Source organism: Pelophylax lessonae, assembly GCF_965119305.1.
Source record: "Pelophylax lessonae genome assembly, chromosome: 2".
Lineage (NCBI taxonomy): Eukaryota > Metazoa > Chordata > Amphibia > Anura > Ranidae > Pelophylax > Pelophylax lessonae.
The window spans coordinates 122,557,723-122,579,186 of record NC_138769.1 but is presented as its reverse complement, the minus strand read 5'-3'; the positions used below and the strand labels follow the sequence as shown (position 1 = coordinate 122,579,186).

The 21,464-nt window shown below is 45.0% G+C and overlaps 1 protein-coding gene across 3 annotated transcripts in view; it reads right to left on the bottom strand.

Annotated features, from left to right (window-relative positions):
* The window catches only part of GIT1 (GIT ArfGAP 1), a 280,050-nt gene that overhangs the window by 114,092 nt on the left and 144,494 nt on the right, over window positions 1–21,464 (bottom strand). For all 3 annotated transcript variants that reach the window (XM_082245242.1, XM_082245240.1, XM_082245241.1), the window contains exon 4: window positions 15,471–15,576. In XM_082245242.1, the coding sequence (XP_082101368.1) occupies window positions 15,471–15,576 (106 nt within the window). The remainder of the gene's footprint in view (window positions 1–15,470; window positions 15,577–21,464) is intronic.

The following is a 21,464-nucleotide window of genomic DNA, read 5'->3' as shown; positions in this document are numbered from 1 at the left end:
TAAGCATAGAACCCGTAACAGAATAAGTATGACGGGCAAGAGACTCCAGTCTCCTATCCGTGGCATCACGGAAAACAGGGGAATCCTCTGCAGGAATCGCAGTGGCTTTGTTCAAAACCGCAATTGCATGATCCACTGGTGGAGGCACACACCACCTTTCATCAGTGGAAGGCGAAAAAGGATAACGCAGCTTGAATCTACTTGGTACCGCAAAAGGTTTGCGCAGATTGCGCCATTGATGCGTTTCCTCTGCGTCCCATAAGCCGCTAAGGCAGCGGGGGGACACACTTCGTCCTGCAAACGCAGCGTTTGCTTAATGGAAGCAATCAACTCATCCATGATTGCAAGCTCTTCAGGCGAGCCAGGGGGAGAATTATCAACCCCCTCAACTTCAGCCTCCACCTCAGACCCCACTAGATCAAGAGAGGAGCGGGACCCCGATAAGGAGGCCCCTGCCATAACAGCCCCATCACCTTCACCCTCAGAATCAGAGGAAAGAGCAACTCTGGGCCTTTTAGTAGATTGAGCAGCCACCAGCATTTGCACCTGAGCAGCAAGGCCAGCCACAATAGCGGCTAAATCCCCCCCTGGGGGGGAAACAGCGGTCCCCTGGCTTTCCACCAATACTGTAGGAAATTTGCCCTCCTGAGAATCCATTGCCCCTGTAATGCCAGACAACCAAGGGTTAACTGCCCCTTTTAAGCAAGCGCGGCAAGCGCAGCCCACCGCACCACACTCAAGCACAATGAGACCCCCACAGGGAATATGCAAACTGAACACAGGCAATGGATAGCAAGAACAGAAGGAGAAAACCTGAGGAGACCCTCGCCGCTGCTGCTGCCTCGATCGGTGTTCCTGAAAAGAGGAAGTGATGCTGCCAGGGCGCTCTATGTAAGCCTATGGAGGCTACAAGAAAATGGCCGCCATGCATGTAAACCATGCGGCCGGAGCGAGTGTAGGCAAAATGGCGTCGTTTGGCGCCGAAACCGCCGCTCCACAGTGCATTAAAACACACATTACATTCCAATATCAGAATACATGTCAGATCGCCGCAGCGATCGCTGTATATGCCCAAACATGCCAAAAAAACATGCCCCACAGCACACAGCTTCACACAGTGTCATACAGCTCCCCCCCCCCTTGCAGCCCACAGCATGCAGCCTAGAGATAGGGAGACAAGCAGTGTGAATAGAGGCAGGTTACACAGTCCCAGACTGACACCCCCCCAGACAGACAGGTCCCCACATAAATACACTTACCTCACATGGCGTGGGGGACCCGCACAGGCGAACAAGCCGCTGCACATGAGGCAGGGAGAGTCGCATTCAAGACGCACACAAGGGGGGTTAAGAAACCGCACAGCGTCCAGTAAGGTAGCCACCTCACCAATCATCCCTGCACCGAACAGGGATGGGTCGTTCACTGTGCCAGGAGCGTTACCTGGCTGAACGCTCGATGCCAGACTGGGAAGCCACTGACCCACGACCTGCGACCAGGGGGATCAGCCCGAGACCCAGTCCGCATGATCCTCTTCATCCGAAGAACTAACTAACGCTGACAAAAAAAACAGCTAAGTAAAGGTAGAGAGAAAAACTCAAACAAAATATTAAAAAGAAGAAAGAGTCTGGGACAGAAAGTCCCAGCACAGAGAGAGCCAGCCACTCCTGACAAGCTAGACATTAAAACTGAGATATGGTTGCAGGAAGTAGGAGGGTATTGACTGAGGGGACCACCCCTTGAGGGTGGGATATGTTAAAAGCTTTATTGTTAACATATTCTGTTGCCTAGCTACTCCTTCGGAGCAAAGTCTAATACCCCATATGTGACGAATATGAAGAGGCGGCGACTGTCGGAGGACGTAAGAGAAAGTACAATTTTGCATGGGGAACTGCCAGGCATGGGCGTCCGCAGAACGTTTTTCAGGGGGGGGGGGGGGGGGACATAATTTTAAGGTCGCCCATGCTCCGCCCCTTTTCAACAATTTCATGAAGGGGAGGGGCTTAGTCATTATACTTATTTTGAGTATTTATTTTTAAAGAGCAAACAGTAGCATTTATTTTTAAAGCATTTGTTAACCTAAAAAAAAAAATTGATTCTGTTCCCTTAAATCATGTTATACAGCACAGTGCTTTGCTGTTTAATTTGGCCCCTTCTATCACCTGAAATACCTGGCTGATCCTGCCTGGCTATGTCCTCCCCTCTGTAAACTGATCAAGTATACCATGGCTGCTGAGCCCCGACACTGTGGTCAGTCTATGTGCCTCCTGTCCTCCTCTGTCCTCTCTCCCCCCTCTCTCCCTGCCTGTCTGCTCCTGTGTCAGTGCCTGTCCCCCTTCCCCTCCTGCTGCTGTAGTTAAATTTAAAGTTTCATATTCTGTCTACAGTCTGTTTAATAATCCTGTGTGCCCCTGTGTCTGTGTTTTATAAAAAATAAGCCGTTCTTTACAAGTTTTCAGAACGCCATTCATCGCTCACGTGACCCGTCACCTCTCTCCTCCTCCTCCCCTCCCAACTGACATCAGTGAGGAATCCTCGGCCCCGCCCACTGCAGGCAGCTGTCAGACAGGGAGAGGAGAGAGCTAACGGGTCACGTGAGTGGTGCACAGCCCTCTGGAAACTGGTAAAGAACGGCTTATTTTTTTAAAACACAGACACACATGATTATTAAACAGACCAGACAGGATGGTATAGAGTGGCTTAACAACCACTTGAAAGGGGAAGTTGAGATTCCAGGGGGGGACATTGGCCCCCCCTTGCCCCTACCTGCGGATGCCCATGCTGCCAGGCCCCGGCTATCGTTCTGTAATTGTAAAATAGATAACCAAATTCTGGGATTTCTGCTCTTCCATATAAAAGTATGAAAGAGGGAGTCAATTATGTTAAACCAACAGTTAGTGATCCATTCAGGGGAATTATGTATAATGTACAATAATTGCGGAGCCAATATAATTTTGATGAGATTCGTTAAGCACACCACAGATAAAAAGGTAATTTGGACCAAGCTTTACTTTTTCAGTTGAAACCTATTCAAAAGAGGTTGTAGATTATATTTTAGATAATATTCTACCTGAGGGTGAACCCAAACCCCGAGGTATTTAACCACTTGACCTCCGGAAGGTTTACCCCCCTTCCTGAACAGGCCATTTTTTGCAATACGGCACCGCATTAGTTTAACTGACAATTGTGCAGCTGTGCGACACTGTATCCAAATACAATTTATGTGCTATTTTTCCCACTAACAAAGCTTTCTTTTGGTGGTATTTGATCACCTCTGCGATTTTTATTTTTTTGCTCTAGAAACAAAGAACTGAAATTTTGAAAAGAAAATAATAAAAACTATATTTTTTTACTTTCTGCTCTAACACATGAACAATAAAAATTAAAAAAAATAAATAAATACAATTTTCTACATCAATTTAGGCCAATATGTATTCTGCTACATATTTTTGATGAAAAAATACCAATAGGAGTATATTGATTGGTTGTCGTAAAAGTTTCTAGCATCTACAAACTATGGGATATTTTTATTTATCTTTTTTTACTATTAATGGCGGCGATCAGCGATTTCTAGCGGGACTGCAATATTGTGGCAGACAAATCGGGTACCTGACGCTTTTGACACTTTTTTGAGGACCAGTGACATTATTACAGTGATCAGTGCTCAAAAATATGTGATCAGTGTACTCATGACACTGGCTGGGAAGGGGTTAACATCAGGAGCGATCAAAGGGTTAAATGTGAGCCTAACTAATAATTCAGCGTAGTGGGGGAGGTGCTTTTACTAGTGGAAAGCATGGATCGGAGTTTCTGCTTTAGAGAAATACAGGATCCATGTCTTCTGTACTCACCGAATGACAGTCTGCCTTGTTTACTTAGGCAGACTGGCATTCTGTAAATGTAACGATCGTTGGGCCCCGGCGGATACCCGCTAATCAACTTCCGCTGTGTAAAATGACAACGGGAGCGAGCCGCTGGCGGCGCTCACTCACGTCCAAAACCCTGAAATGCAGAATCATACATATATATGAATCATATATGTGATTCCACACAGCGTAGCTGTCCTGTAGCAGTAAATCTTATATGGGGCAGTCGGCAATAGGTTAAAGAAATCCACCACTTTTATTTGTTGTGCACATTGAGATAACAATAATTGTTGGGAGTCTATGGGCATAAGAACAGACTTATACCAGGTAATTACAAAACTTGATAGGGATCCAAATGCTTTAATAGTGGACAAGAGAGATGACAATGAGCCCCTTGTGTCTCCTAAGAATAACAACATGTCTGTAAATAGGGAAATTTTATCTTCTCTTGTACCTCTTTGGAACCCGGAAATGGAGCCCAACTGCCAAATGGTTTCCGCAAATGGCTCAATCCCCAGGGGGAAGAGGAAAGGGGGCACCCCTGACATGTTCCTCTATGAAGGGAAAAGACATCAGAATATGAGCCACTGACTTGCATGTTGGCCTTTGGGGCAGAATATAGCAATTTAACTCAACTGATAAAGTGTTTACTCAGTTTTAATACTTCCCATTTATAGGGCCATTCCACGCTGTTGAACCTTTTGGCCCCGTCCCATGAGTTGTTAGTTTATATACAATCTTCATAGAATAACTGCCGCTGATCTGGTGGGAATAAAGCCTGATTGATCAAGGTGGACTAAACGCTGCATAATCTTGCTGAGTCTATTTACAAGTACCTTGGCCAGAATTTTAACGTCCGATTTTAAAAGTGAATTCTGACTATATGATTCTGGGTACAGCCTATCCTTGCTAGGTTTTAAAAGAACTATAAAGCTGGCCACATTCATAGAGTCTGGTAATTGGTGGGATGTATAAGCCTTGTTTAGTACTTTTAATAGCTTGGGGAGCAACACATTGCCGTACACTTTGTAAATTTTGTCCGCAAGGCCTTTCATCCCTGGTGCTTTACTATTACAGCAAGGTAGTGACCCGTGTTTTCGCTGTCAGCATAATATTGGGAGCAGGTGAAAAGTTCAGGTGCTTTTTTTCTATAAACCGAAAAAATCTCTCTCTAAGATGCCCAATTTTGTTTCGCAGGGAAGGATAAATATCATGCCTCGGTTCTATGAACCTCACTCAAGAGGAATCCCTCCCACTCGGTCGTGGACTTTTCATATTCACTAATCTCCTTAATAAGGAGACCACATAGATAGGCCATCGTGGTATCCCACACCTTTATGGGCAAAGAGGAGTGGGGCTTAATAAAAATAATTCAATAAGAGAGTTCCCTTAGGTGGGTATCACCTCACGGGAGCACTCTTCAACAGAATGGATTGAGTCTCCAGTGGAAGCATCTAGGGGTAAAAGAAATTTGCAGAATCAACTCTAACGGGGAGTGGTCTGACAACCCCCTGGCGTGATACAGAGCATTGGTTACATAAGCTAAAATGGAGTCTGTGCCCAACACCGTATCAATATGAGATAAAGTATTACACGTTCTAGAACAACAAGAGTAAAAGGAGAGTAGTAGGGTAGCGTAATCTCCAAATAGCTCTTAAGCCAAGTTCCTGATTTTTAACAGAATAGTATCAGCCGTGCTCCAACTAGGTAATGATCCACAGTAGGATTCCCTACTGCATTGAAGTCTACCAACATCAGAAAAGGGACTTCGGGGTGATCAGCCAACAAGCGAGCCACAACCCTGAGCACCTCGCTGTTATAAGGGGAGGGATATACAGAACGCATATGCATACCCATATGCATACCCAGGATGCAAAACAGATTATCAATATCACATATCAATCACATAATAGAAAAATATATCTACCCGGGGAGTCTATGAGCGACTGCCCACAGGTAAAGTGCATAAACGTTGCCTTTTTCTTCTTTAAATCCTTCAGACCTCAAATATTCCAGGAGACCAAATTCAAACCAGTTACCAAAAGTAAAAAAAAAATAAAGAACTGATCGAACATTTCCATGTAAAGAGGATCCTCTCTACTTTGCAAGAGGGCACTTAGCGGATTTATGGAGAGCAAGAGCAAGAGCAATGGGTAGCCACACCAGAGTCCAACTGTGAAGGATGACCGACAAACAGCAAGGCATGTACATACTGAGATCAACTTGCAGGCCCAGGCACAGGGTGCAGACCTCTATTCTTCCTTGTCATCATTCTGGTGACCAGGTGGCTATTCATTGTGGACCAGGGTTACACTAGTCCCACAGCCAGGTGAGAGCATCTCTGTGGAAGATTAGAAGCAGATGTTTGGCAGCCAGTCCACGACTAGCACCCACTTACATCAGAAGCTTGGCCATGACCCCCGTGACGTATTTAATAATGTACATATGGTATTAGCTACTATATGAGTACTGCCACACCCCTCTATTTGCACACCTGCTGGTTGTCAGTTTCACAAATGAAGTCCCAATCCACATGAGCCAGTCAGAGTGGCAGCTACTCCAGCAAATTCTGGAGGAGCTATCACTGCAAACAATGGCGATCACAGACTTGTTCGGAACCTCATCATAAGAACTACAGCAAAACTTCTGAAGTGGAAAATAAAGGTTTGCTTTTTTGGTTTTTATTAGGAGTATTCCAGTTTATCTCCTGAGATAATATAGGGAATCTCGATTAGCACCTGCCCATTCCCCCCTTAGCATTATTTAGGCAAATACAAAAAGGTGTGCTCCCTATTACAGCAATACTCAAGAAAATCAAAAGTTTGCAATGGTAAATAGGCAAGTTTTGGGTGGCCTTAATATATATATATATGGAGATTCATGAATTGCAGGATTCTCCAGACACCGAACAAGTCTGCATTAATAAATTTACAGCAGAACACCAGTAAGAAAATGAAATTAATCGCCCAATAAAGTGGTTGTAAACTCTTACATATACTCAGTGAGGTGATGGGCCTCAGGTGATGCACAGAGATGAAACAAATCCTCATACATAAGCTGTACCTGTTTATCTGCAGCAACCTGTCCTGTACATCCATTCAAAGTGCAGAATTTACACAGTATCTCTCAGCTCTGAAAAGCAGAGGCGGCAGCTGAAGTTACACCAAAAGAGGAGAGCTCTGAGAGTTGATTGGTGGGAAGAGACCCATCCTCCCCCACACAGCACACAGGAACAGACCCAAGTCTGTCAATCAGCTTGAGACCACCCCTTTCTCCCCCCCCCCCCCCGTCACAATTTTTCTCTTGGTGTCAGGAAAACTTGATGCACTTAGGACACTTAGTGCTCTGGATTGACACACTATAGAGGGATATGCTTTGTTCATATTTCATGTCTGAGGTTTATAAGCACTTCAAGGCCTTATGAACGCAGACATGTGCAAGATTCTCTGACATAAAACCCATGGTCCTTTCCAAAGTCTGGGGAGCCGCACTTGCTGCATACAGCCACTCTTTACTCTTGTAAACACCAGTGGCTTCTGCCTCAGTGTTTACCTGCACACATGGCATATTTCCCCAAATGCAAAAGTTAGTCCTAGAAAGAAGGAAAGAATGTGGGGGGAAAAAACCGCCCCATGAAACACATCACAGAAGAATAATATCTGTTATTGTAACCATACGTCCAAAGAGGTCCAAACTGGGACCACTGCATTATACAAATGTTTTCTTTTTTTTATCAAGTGTAAGATATTATCTACTTACCAATGAGATCTATCCTCTACCCATGTTTTTTTCTTTTTTTTTTCTTTTATACATACATACCTCATGTTATTTTCTCATTAGCTTACAAAGGGTGTAATCAATGCATATGTTATGCCGTGGCATTGTACTTCCTCTAAAAAAATCAATAAAAATTGATTTGACAAAAAATCTATTTAATTTAAAAATCTACAATCTGACCAGATTGAAAACTGATTTTCCCATTCCTCTGACAATGCTAATTGTAATCAAAACACATACAGTCGGGTCCATAAATATTGGGACATCGACAGAATTCTAACCTTTTTGGCGATTTGTATTTGTATTTAAAAATTAAACAAACAAGATGTGCTTTAACTGCAGACTTTCAGCTTTAATTTGAGGGTATTTACATCCAAATCAGGTGAAAGGTGTAGGAATTACAACAGTTTGTATATGTGCCTCCCACTTTTTAAGGGACCAACCGTAATGGGACAATCGGCTTCTCAGCTCAGGATAAAAGGTCCAGAGTTAATTTCAAGTGTGCTATTTGCATTTGGAATATGTTGCTGTCAACTCTCAATATGAGATCCAAAGAGCTGTCACTATCAGTGAAGCAAGCCATCATTAGGCTGAAAAAACAAAACAAACCCATCAGAGAGATAGCAAAAACATTAGGTGTGGTCAAATCAACTGTTTGGAACATCCTTAAAAAGAAAGAACGCACCGGTGAGCTCTGCAACACCAAAAGACCCGGAAGACAACGGAAAGCCACTGTGGTGGATGACCGATGAATTCTTTCCCTGGTGAAGAAAAACCCTTCACAACAGTTGGCCAGATCAAGAACACTCTCCAGGAGGTAGGTGTATGTGTGTCAAAGTCAACAATCAAGAGAAGACTTTACCAGAGTGAATACAGAGGGTTCACCACAAGATGTAAACCATTGGTGAGCCTCAAAAACAGGAAGGCCAGATTAGAGTTTGCCAAACAACATCTAAAAAAGCCTTCACAGTTCTGGAACAACATACTATGGACAGATGAGGCAAAGATCAACTTGTACCAGAGTGATGGGACGAGAAGAGTATGGAGAAGGAAAGGAACTGCTCATGATCCAAAGCATACCACCTCATCAGTGAAGCATGGTGGTGGTAGTGTCATGGCGTGGGCATGTATGGCTGCCAATGGAACTGGTTCTCTTGTATTTATTGATGATGTGACTGCTGACAAAAGCAGCAGGATGAATTCTGAAGTGTTTTGGGCAATATTATCTGCTCATATTCAGCCAAATGCTTCAGAACTCATTGGACGGCGCTTCACAGTGCAGATGGACAATGACCCGAAGCATACTGCGTAAGCAACCAAAGAGTTTTTTTAAGGGAAAGAAGTGGAATTTTATGCAATGGCCATGTCAATCACCTGACCTGAATCCAATTATGCATTCATTTCACTTGCTGAAGACAAAACTGCAGGGAAAATGCCTCAAGAACAAGCAGGTACTTAAGACAATTGCAGTAGAGGTTTGGCAGAGCATCACCAGGGATGAAACCCAGCGTCTGGTGATGTCTGTGCGTTCCAGACTTCAGGCTGTAATTGACTGCAAAGGATTTGCAACCAAGTATTAAAAAGTGAAAGTTTGATTTATGATTGCTAATCTGTCCCATTACTTTTGGTCCCTTAAAAAGTGGGAGGCACATATACAAACTGTTGTAATTCCTACACTGTTCACCTGATTTGGATGTAAATTCCCTCAAATTAAAGCTGAAAGTCTGCAGTTAAAGCATATCTTTTTTGTTTAATTTCAAATCCATTGTGGGGGTGTATAGAGCAAAAAAGATAAAATTATGTCAACGTCCCAATATTTATCGACCTGACTGTACAGTATACTTGAATTCTGAATAGTGATCTGGTCCATAACAGATACAGAACACTACCATCAGCCCTGCTGTGGCTATATTTTCCAACTCCAGGACTGACATCCTTTTCCTAACTTTACTCCCTTGTGACTGATAGACCTAGAACAAGCAGTAAAGTCTGAAAAATAAGAACTCCAGCCCTCCATGCCTGCACCAGGTCAGTCACTGCCTTTGACACAAAACCAGGACGATCATAATGATCGCTTTGCGGTTGACATATTTAAAAACAAGTCCGCTCCCACATCTCTGTCCTCATGGGCTTCCTTTAAATTAATATCCAGGTGGTGGAAGTATTTTTGCCCTTAAAGTAGAACCACACTACATCTGAGTGCCACAAACTAAGAATGCTATTTAACTCATTTTTAATATTCAAATCAAGCTCACCTGTCTTTCCATTTCTGAGAGAGAGGAAATATCCCTGTAAATGAAGTTAGTTATAATATCTTAAGCTTACTCAATTTTCCTTTTCTCCAGTTTTTCTAAACCACCTCAGCTATATTTTGCCACCTAAAAAAACCTTTAACAATAAAAAGCCATATTAAAGAGGTTGTAAACTCGTTCAAAAAACATTTTTTTTTTTTACAACCTGCAAGAGAAAGACATAATGAGCATACTAGCTCATTATGAAATACTTACCTTAGAACGAGCCCCCGCCATGCCGCTCTCTTACCTGTATGACGAGCGACATGTTCAGTCGCCCGTCTTCCGGGATCGCGGCATCCAGCCATCTGATTGGCCGGAGCCGACGGTCACGGCACGAGGCTCTGAAGGAATGGCACGATCAGCCGTTCCTTCAGAGCGCATGCGCCAGTGACGTCACTGGCTGCATTAAAGGTAAATATCTCCTAAACCGTACATGTTTAGGAGATATTTACAGTACCTATAGGTAAGCCTTATCATAGGCTTACCTATAGGTACAACTTCCTGAGGAGGGTTTACTTCCTCTTTAAACAGTAGGGTGTATCATGGTTACTTACAGGGGGTGAAAAATCTAGCAAATTACCTACCAGCACCTACTGGTGACTCAGACAAAAGGGTAAAATTACTGAGAACATGAAAAAGCTTATGAGAATGTAATAATTAAAAACAGGATGTGTTCTTAATTAGGTCTTTATACATTATGAGCAGTTTGCTTATCTGAACTTGGATAATATAGACAAATATTACTAAAAATAAGAACACTTAAATAAAAACCTCTAAAATATATATATTTAAGCCCTCTCTAGAAGAACCTGCCCACATAATCACCACAAGTGATAAAATGAGACTCTACATACGTTTCCTCAAAATGAAAAAATAACTACTTTCCACATGCATTCGTTTACTTAACATATATCCCTTGCAGTAAAATTACCCTTAGGCCCCTTTCACACGAGCGATCCGATCAGATCTGCCTGTCAGTTTTTTAGGCGGATCTGATCGGATCCCCCATGCATCCTTATGGGGCAGCGGATGTCAGCGGAGACAGTAACCGCTGACACCCACTGCCACCCGCATCCGATCCTGTCCGTGAAATCCGAACGGATGAAAACCCTATTTTCCATCCATCCAGGGGATCGGATCGGATGGGAGCGGACAGGCTGTCTGCTCACATCCGATTCTCCCATAGAGATGTATGGGGCTCTGACATCTCCCTCTCCGCACACACAGAGCGGAGAGGGAGATGTCACCTTCCTGCTCAGCGGGGATCTGTGTTTACGATCCCCTGCTGAGCAGCACGGATCTTGTGAAAGAGCCCTTAGCCTTCATAATTCCACAAACAGCATGATTCTGTAACTACTATTCTAGTAAAGTCAGCAGGACTAAACAGCAAAGGGTCCTTTGCTGTATGTATGTTTGCTATAGGCTAGACTGTGCATACCCTATTCTGTATATGTATATACTAGTGAATAAAAAAGGTGCGCGAACCAATGATTGAAATAATAAAAGCAGCACTGTGAAAAATTGAATATGCAAAAATTGTGTACCATACAATATGTTACGAAAGTGCGCTAATAAAACAAGAGAACAAAAATGTCCATAGGTGTATTATCAAAGTGAATCAATAACTTAAAAAAGTCCTTTGATCCCAACGAGGGTGATTCCAAATGAACACAAAATTGGTGAATAAGAATGTAAGCGTGATGAAAAGATGAGTGATGAAACCACTTCCCGACACACAGTCCGATTTGTGATTATAACACAAAATAGTGATGACACCCAGTGATGTGTGTGGACTCTTACCACATATGAGAGAGATGAAAGCGTGTATGCAAATCACATTGGCCAGTCTAGATGGAACCAGATCCCAGCTGGAATGGATAGATCGTCAGCTTCTCGGTTAGGGGATTCTGAGGACTTCCAGGGGTGAGAATGCCACCAGGGGAATCATGCCAAGAAGAAAATGGGACTAATAGTGCATTACCTCCAAGATTTATTTAAACAAATGGCAAGACACTTACATTAATCCAGACGAAATGCAGCATATACACAATATGGTCGCGGACTCCTGCAGAACGATCCGGGACCTGTAGCAGCACGGCTAGCTCCCTCTGACGCGTTTCCACTAACAAGTCGGCTTCGACTTGATCTATCCATTCCAGCTGGGATCTGGTTCCATCTAGCCTGGCCAATGTGATTTGCATACACGCTTTCATCTCTCTCATATGTGGTAAGAGTCCACACACATCACTGGGTGTCATCACTATTTTGTGTTATAATCATGAATCGGACTGTGTGTCGGGAAGTGGTTTCATCACTCATCTTTTCATCACGCTTACATTCTTATTCACCAATTTTGTGTTCATTTGGAATCACCCTCGTTGGGATGAAAGGACTTTTTTAAGTTATTGATTCATTTTGATAATACACCTATGGACATTTTTGTTCTCTTGTTTTATTAGCGCACTTTCGTAACATGTGTATATACTATGCCAAAGTTCTGCACGGCCATCATAAGCTATGGCCTAGGGTAGCAGGCGTCCCAGAGGTGGCAAACCGTCACCCCGACATTATGTGGCTCATGGTCTACAACGTGTTGTAGATAAAAGTTAACTGCAGTCCAGCTGGGTCCTCATTCTTGTTCCAGTTTGCGCAATTTTACTGGGCAAATAGTGAACACTTAAAACTGGACTACTAGCATGCGGGGGTTGACTGTTTTCCCCCAGAGCATCAGTAGACTTAGAACCAGTGACTAGAAGAGCCATGCAAATGGTCTCTTGGTCTCTCTGTCGCTATTATATCCAATCTTAACTGGTATACTAAGGCAGTCTTTCTCAACCTTTTTTCAGTCAAGGCACCCTTTCAAAATTATGGACAGTCTCGAGGTGCCCCATTATAAAATGTAAAAAACGAATCTAATAGTATCACATAATGCAGCAACATCGACAGGTCGAAGTAGGACACCCAGCGTTTGAGGTGATTTATTCTTCCAAAGCAAATACATAGTTACATAGTAGGTGAGGTTGAATAAAGACAATAGTCCATCCATTTCAACCTGTGTGGGTGTGTGTGGCTGTAATCCTGTTTTGTAAACTGGTACTGACTAGTATCCCAATGTTTCTCTTCTCCCTCAGTTTTTCTCTATCATTCAGCTAATGTGAGGGGCAGGGGAGGGTCATTATCAACTGATTATGCCATTGGTCGTTAGGATGCCAGCAGTTAGAAGGTTGTAATTGTGCATAATAAAATCCTTTTTTTGAAAAAAAATTTTGGCCAATTTTTAGCCATTTTGCCAAGGCACCCCTGAAGAAACCTCAAGGCACCCCAGGGTGCCTGGGCACACTGGTTGAAAAGGACTGTACTAAGGTAATCCAGGTCACTTGGGTAAGAAGGGGGTAGAAGAGGTCTAGCAGGGCACAAGTACTATATATACAAAATAGATCATCTACCCAGGCAGCCATCTTAATCTGAAAAGTAGGAAAGGATGCACCAACACAAGATGGAATATAATCAATGTATGCAAATTTGGCCTATCAAGGTCTAGGGATTTTTGTGTTTTAGAAAAATGCTGCCACCAAATTGTCTTCTCTCAAACCAAAGACAGATACATATAGCAACACATTTAACAGTAGTTCAGGGAGAGTCATTGCTGTGGACCTGTCATTTTGCGGCAATATTATAAAAGGGAATAAAAGGGAATAGGAGAAGGACACTGCAGCTGCATCGTTCAAATAAAGGTTTTAGTATGTTTAGCAAGTATGATGGCAATGCCTGTCCTCTCCACCCTCTCATACAAATATACCCAGTCTCCTTTAAAAGCAGCAGGCTATCATAACAGCTAGACTGCTAGGTTTGGAATACGTATACTTGACAATTGCCTCTTATGATGATGCTTGTACACAAAAACACAAGAACACTAAGCGGCCAGCTTTTACAATAATATATCATTAACTTGCAATCCTAGTACCCTTTTTTATCAAGATTGGAATGCTAGTGTTGTTTGACTTCACTCTAGGACAGTGTTTCTAGACCTTTTTTCAGTCAAGGCACCCTTTGAAACTATAGTCTTGAGCCACTTCAGTCTAATGCTGGGTACACACTATGAGGTTTTTGTTTAGTTCAGCCCAGTGGGCTGAATAAAAAAAAAAAAAAAAAGAAAATGGACAGATCGCTGTACTAACACAAGAAATGTTAGTACAGCGATCTCCCCACTGTGCTATTGTGTTCTGACAGGGGAGGTCCCCTGGCCGAAAGACAGTGATCAGGGCTCGCAGCTTTTCAAATCGGATGCTGCTTTTCCAGCATGCCCATTCGACAGAAGCTGTACACACAGGTCGAAAGTCGGACGGTTCCTGTCGCAGCTAAAACACACTGCTCTTTACAGACGCATGGGGCTGCCATTCATTCTTAATAGCACCCCAACACATCTAAAAATGCAGCGCATTTATAGATGTGGGAACTGCTGGGAAATAGCATGGTGCAGGAACCTTTTACCTGCCTGAAACACAGGCATGGCAGCTCATGCAAATTAATGGACTGTCAGGGACGAGCAATTGCGGCTCACAGAGCCGGCCACCTCCCACCCACCCAACTACTCTCCCTTTACCTACAGAGGCAGCAGCCAAGGTTGGACATATGCTGTAGCCACAATGCTTATACCCCCGTTGCATTCAGCGGGCATTGCTGATGAATGGGGCCGTGCTAAAACCACCCGGCAATTGCATGCAGTTGCAGCACAGTGGTGCTGAATTTAGGGGGTAAAACAGGCGGTGAGGAGGCGACCTATCACCTCCTCACCGCCTCTTAAAAGTGATCCGAGCATAAATTGCTTTTCAGAGGAGCGGCATTCTGATTTTACAGAATGTAGGAGTCAGGATCAAAAGAAACATACTGTATATATATATATATATATATATATATATATAAAATCATGTGAAACAATATTTAAATAAGTAATGAAAACCTCATACAAACTCTCACTAATTGTAAGCATGGTGATTGATATTAATTCATGTAATGATTACATGAATTATTATCAATCACCGTGCCTGCAATTAGTGGGATAAAACCAACTTTGCTAAAGAAAAATGTACTATAACAAGCAAATGTTGTACCTACCAGAACTCACAGGAGCTCATATGCAGCCTGCTGAATAGCCCCCTCACTGTCTTCTTCTTCACCCTTCTCACACCCCTGCATGTGCTACACTGACGCAGAAGCACTGACGCAGAAGCATCATAGCCCAGACACCATCAGAGCAGACCCAGAAAGCTGTGCGAGTGCCTGGCCCGCACTTGCCCGTCCTTAGCAACCGATGAGGACGTCATCAGTTGGCAGGACGCAGGCAGGATGCCCGCTCAGCTTTCTGAGTGCCTGCGGAAGCTGCAGGCACATTTAAGCAGACCGGCACCACTGTACTAACAAATAGGTTTAACTGCCGACGATTAGAATCTTTTACTAGATGCCTGCTTAGTTGGGGACGATTTTGTCAAAATTTCCTCGGCACCCCAGTTGATAAACCCGCTCTAGGATATATTACCTTGCTAAGGTCTTTGGCAGTCACTCCGTCATCGTCACGGCAGGGTAGCTTGTGCACAAATGCAAGCATTTGATACTTGGCACGGATAAACTCTGACTTCGTAGGGCTGCAAAGAAAAAAAGACTTGTTATGTTACATCTTACAACAATTTTTTTCTTTTTTTATCTATTTGTTGCACATTTGATATTTTGTGTGACCCTACATCCTACTGCTAACCTATTGTGACCATGTAATATTTCCAATCTCCTAGTCTTAAATTCTATATGAACAGCAACATAAAATACTGTGGATGTAGAATAAGGAATCTTCAGGATAAAAAATAAAAATAAAACGTGCTGTTTTTGTTGCTCTTCATACCTGGCTGAACCAAACCAGTAGTATCAGTTCTGCAAAAATAATTTCCATATCTCAGAACTTCCCTAGTGATTGGATTGGAAGGAGAGAGAGTCATTCTCCCTGCAGTTGCAATGTAACAAAAAGGAAGGAATCCTCGGCATCCTTTTACATATACCTGCTCCCTGCTCAAAATTTCAGTCCAAAGCTCTGCAGATTTGTTCCTAAAAACACTGGCTTAATGTTAATATTGTTCAAGCACTTGCCTACTGAGCAATTTTACCCCCTTCCTGCCCAGGCCAATTTTCAGCTTTCAGGGCTATCGCACTTTGAATGACAATTGTGCGGTCATGCAACACTGTACTCAAAGGACATTTTTATCATTTTGTCTCACAAAAAGAGCTTTCTTTTGGAATGTACCCGTTTAAAAAATGGTGAAAAGGTGCAAAAATGTCTCATCACCATGATAGATATGGAGAAAAGCCCCCAAGATTTATCAGTAAGTCAGACTTTGTAGTAAAAGATTTTCTTTTGGTGAAACACAGAGAAAAGAGCCAGGAAGTTACCATTTTACACATTGTCAGGCATACCTGCTGGACTGAATATGCTCTAAAGCAGGAGTTCCCAAACTGTGAGTCGGGACCCACTGGTGGGTCGCGAGCTGCATTTGAGTGGGTCGCAATGAGCCGGAAATCACTGAGAGCCGGCCTGTTTAAATTGGGCTGTGCGAGTCCGTGCAAATTACAGAGAGCCAGAACAGTCAAATCGCGATGGATTCAGGACCCCGCCCATGCAGTTTATGGACGCTGGTCTGCATTTCCCACGAGTAGCATGCTTGCATCAGTGAGTACATATGTTGGCTGTTATGTAGGATATGTTCAAGGGGTGCAGAGCCAGCTCCTCGGTCCTGCTGGCGGCATCGGTGGTGGCTAGACTGGCGGCAGGATTCTCTCAGCTATAGCGGACAGAAACAGCAGCCTTGGTGTCATAGGAGGACCAGGTGGCCTGGCAGTGTCAGGAGTTCATGGCAGCTTCTGTGACCCCAGTAGAGGATCTGAAGGAGAAGAGCCAGGACACCAAGACCAGAATAGAGCTCCTCATCATGGAGACGCTGGGTGAGGTGTGCTGGGCCCTGGAGAGGGCAAAAATGGATTTTTGTAAGATCTTACCGTAAAATCCTTTTCTCTTAAGCTCATTGACAGACGTAGTCCTCCTTGATTAATATCAACTCGGGTTATACTGCCCTCTACAGGAGTAGGACTAGACAGGAAAGAAAACGTTCTGGCCACACCTTAGGGGCAGTCCCAGAGGGTATTTCCTCTCACTTCCTGCTACAGGATATCAGTTATGTCACAAAGCAGTGTTTAGAGAATTTAACCCAACCCAACTCAGAAAACAGAGGGGCGGGTACTACGTCTGTCAATGAGCTTAAGAGAAAAGGATTTTACGGTAAGATCTTACAAAAATCCATTTTTCTCTGTCGCTCATTGACAGACGTAGTCCTCCTTGATTAATATCAACTCGGGACGTCCCAAAGCAGTGCCACAAATGAGGGGTGGGAAAATGGAAATCAAAATCCAATCTAGAAGGCCCAACCGGTGCCAACTAGAAGTTTTAAAGGCTCATCAATCAAAAGATGAGACTCAACTGAAATTCCAACGGAAAAAAAAAAAACCCTCGAGGTAGACCACCGGTCTCCTCAAATTGCGGCCTGCAAAACCTTGCGGCCAAAAGAGGCATCTGACGATGCCATCACATCAACTTTATAAAATTTTGTAAAGGTATGCACCGACGACCAGGTAGCCGCCTTGCAAACCTGGACCACTGACGCCTGATGGCGGAAGGCCCAGGAAGCACTGAGTGCTCGAGTGGAGTGCGCCTTAACAGGGAACGGAGGATTCCGACCCTTAATAGAATAAGCCTGTACCACCGTCTGTCTAATCCATTTGGAGATAGTCGCGGCAGATGCAGGCAACCCCTTTCTGGGGCCATCCGTGATCACAAAAAGTGAATCCGTTTTACGGAACGATTCCGTAGTCTTCAGGTATACCCCGATTGCCCGAACTACATCCAAGGAATGCAACGCACATTCCCGAGGATGATTGGGCTTAGGACACAAGGAAGGTAGCACAATATCTTCATTCAGATGAAAATATGAAACCACCTTAGGAAGAAAGGATGGCTTCGGATAAAGACCTACCTTATCCCTATGAACCACTAGATATGGGGAATGGCATGATAATGCAGCCAGTTCTGACACCCTGCGTGCAGAAGTGATAGCCACCAAGAAGGCCACCTTCTGGGATAATGTAAGCAAGGGAATCTCCCTGATATTTTCAAAGGGAGGTTTCTGCAGAACCGACAAAACCAAATTAAGATCCCAGGGCGGTAAGGGCGCGCGCACTGGCGGAGCCAAGCCCTGGATGAAATTCCGCACCAAGGAATGAGTAGCCAGCGGCTTCTGAAAGAAGATTGCCAACGTTGAAACCTGACCCTTGATGGTGCTCAAGGATAGTTTCTGCTCAACCCCCTTTTGCAGAAAAGCCAAAATTCGGGTCACCAAATAGGTACGTGGGGGATATCCCAAAGATTCACACCACGCAATATAAGTCTTCCATGTGCGATAATAGACTTTGCTGCAAGTCGCTTTCCTTGCTTTAATTAGAGTAGGAATAACTGAAGCTGACAATTCTCTGTCCTTCAGTACCTGGGTCTCAATGGCCAGGCCGTAAAAATCAGCGACTGTAAAGCACGATGGAAGATCGGTCCTTGAGACCGCAGATCCTCTCTGAGAGGAAGTCTCCAAGGAGCGTCCGCGACTAGCCTGCCCAAGTCGGCGTACCCGGCTTGACGAGGCCAGCCCGGAATTTCCAGGATATCTGGAGTTCCCTCCACCTCTATCCTGCGGAGAAATCTCAGCAGCAACTTGAGAGGGAGGAAGACATATAATAGCTGATACTGCCCCTACGGGGCGCTCAGCGCGTCTGCTGCGTCCGCTAGAGGATCGCGGGCGCGAGCCCTGTTGAGCCGAGCTGCCAACAGATCCATATCCGGGGTGCCCCAATGAAGGTACAGCTGGTGAAATACCTCTGGATGAAGAGACTATTCCTCTTGATCCAGAATCTGACGGCTGAGATAATCTGCCTGTCCACCCCCGGGATGAATATCGCGGAGAGAGCTGGAACAACTGTTCCACCCAATAAAGAATGTTGGCCACTACTATGGCCGCCAGGGCACTCTTGGTGCCCCTTGGTGATTGACATAAGTCATGACCGTGGCATAGTCAGATTGGATCCGAACCGGGCTGCCCTGGAGCTGCTCGGTCCAGTAAAATCGGACAAAGTCTGATCGCTCTCAGTTCCAACACATTTATCGGTAACCTGGAATTTATCAGAAGAAATTACTTCCCCTGGCTGAGCATCGGAGACCGAAGCCACCAGACCAGAGCCTCCCTGGTCCGCTCGCTCAATCGGATCCGATTGTCCAGGGAATCGGGATTCAGATTCCATTTGAGAAGAATCTCCTCTTGGAGAATTCGGGTATGAGACTGGGCAAACGGTACTGCCTCTAAGGAGGCGACCATCAGTCCCAGCCAGTTGACGGACAGCAACATCCGAATCATTGACTGAATCTTCGGGGGGTTTCTCCGCATGGAGAAACACTCTTGCCAAGGATGTATCCAAAATTAGGCCCAGATAGTTCAGTGTCCTGGTGGGAACCAGCCTGTGAAGATGGGGATCTGAAGATAGGCCTCCTAAATGTCTATGGACGCCAGGAGATCCCCCTGATGCAGGGAGGCCACCACTGTTCGGAAGGACTCCATCTCTCCCAAGACCAGAATTGGACGCACCTAGCCCTTTTTCCTGGGCATTGTGAACAGGTTCGACTAGAACCCCTGAAACTGTCCAAGGAATGGGAACTACCACTCCCTGTTGCATCAAGCTGTCCCCCGCAAAGCTTTTTAAGCGACCCAGGGATGTCGAATATTGGAAGGGAAGAATCGCACCGGTGGAAGTGATCGAAACTCGATCTTGTATCCCGACCGTATGACCTCGCAAACCCCTTTATCCGGGATTCTGGAAAGCCATGGATCCGGAAACCGGTGAAGACGTCCCCCCACCCTAGAGATGGGTGGGGGCCCATTCTGTCGAAGTTTGTGAGACTAAACCAATGGCAACCACTGGCCTGAAGGTTGACCCTATTAGGGAGAAAATGGAGCGGGATTCCGCTTCCACTTTTTGATCCACCGGATCCCTAAAGGACGGAGCGTCCTCCAACGGGATAACAGTGGCTTTATTTAGTCTGGAAATCAGTGAGTCCACTATTGGTGGTACCGTCCATCTTATAATGAGGGATACCTCAAACTGATAGTGCCTAGCAATACGTTTGGAAATAGCAGGGGTTCGTTTTCGGACGACCCCATTTGGGCAAGGGAAACCCTTCGCCATTTTGGTAGGCTTGCTAGTACCAAAAAAGGAATATCAGTCTCAGCTACCTCTGCCGGTGTAATCTCAAGATTTAAGGTTTCCTGGACAGACACAACTAGTGCCTCCACTAATGCTTCTTGTGCTATGGCGGAGGCAGAAGCGTCCTCCTCACTGTCTGAGGAGACCGTACCTGAGACAACAACCCCAGAAAAGGGGCTGCAATGACCAGCTCAGAATCCGTATCTGAAGTATCAGATGAAATAGGGGTAGGCGGGGGTCGCTTATCTTGACCCCCGTCCCTGACAGGCTACCTCCACCCGGGATACCAAAGACTCCAAACTGCTGATAATGCATCATCACAAGTGGGGTACTGGAGGGTCTTGCGGCCACCTCGAGGGGATCAGGTGGGGATACATGTGTGGCAGGGTTCATGATTAACAAGACACTTGCCAGCAAACACAAAAAATTAATTGCAAGAAAAAACATTTTTTTTTTTTTTCTACTTAGTCCCCCAGCGCAATAGCGCCCCTCAGTGTACCTGCTTGGACCCCTCAGAGAGAGAGAGAGACCCCAAGGCTCACCTGATGCACAGAAGTTTCTTATCAACCTGCTTCCAGCACTGTCTGTTACAGACAGGAAGTCTTTGGCTTGCTTTCCCGGACCAAGGAGGCGGCTCCGCCCCTTTACACGCCTTCCGGCGCCTCCCCATAGCTCCTCGAGGTTTTTGGTCACCTCAAACATGGCCGCCCCCATGCTAGAGACACGAGGCTACGCCAATATGGCGGCCCCGTGCGATCTGCAGGAAAATGGCGGCGGCCTGTGTAGGATAGCGGCGGCTTGCAAGCTAGCAGCGGCCTGCGGGAGGTGTGCACTCGGCCTGCGGGAGTGCGCGCTCGGCCTGTGCGGCCTGCGGGAGGCTGTGCGGCCTGTGGAAGTGACCGGCTTTCTGGAGGGATGGCGACCTGCGGATGCAGTAACTCAGGCATAGGCATCGGCCTGTATACACTCTATAACAGGTAGGATACCTCTATACCTCAATAGTAATGCCTTTTAGTAGTCTGCCACTGACTTCAGTCACCCTTACAGTCATATAGTGACTTTAGATAGTCAGCTCCCAAAACAAGCCTCCTGGTTTCTTATTCACAAAATCACACTCAAATTGGGGGATCTGTGACCTGTTATAGGATAGATGGGGAACCCAGAAACTGAGTGTCCGACCATCCCAGAGAGGGGC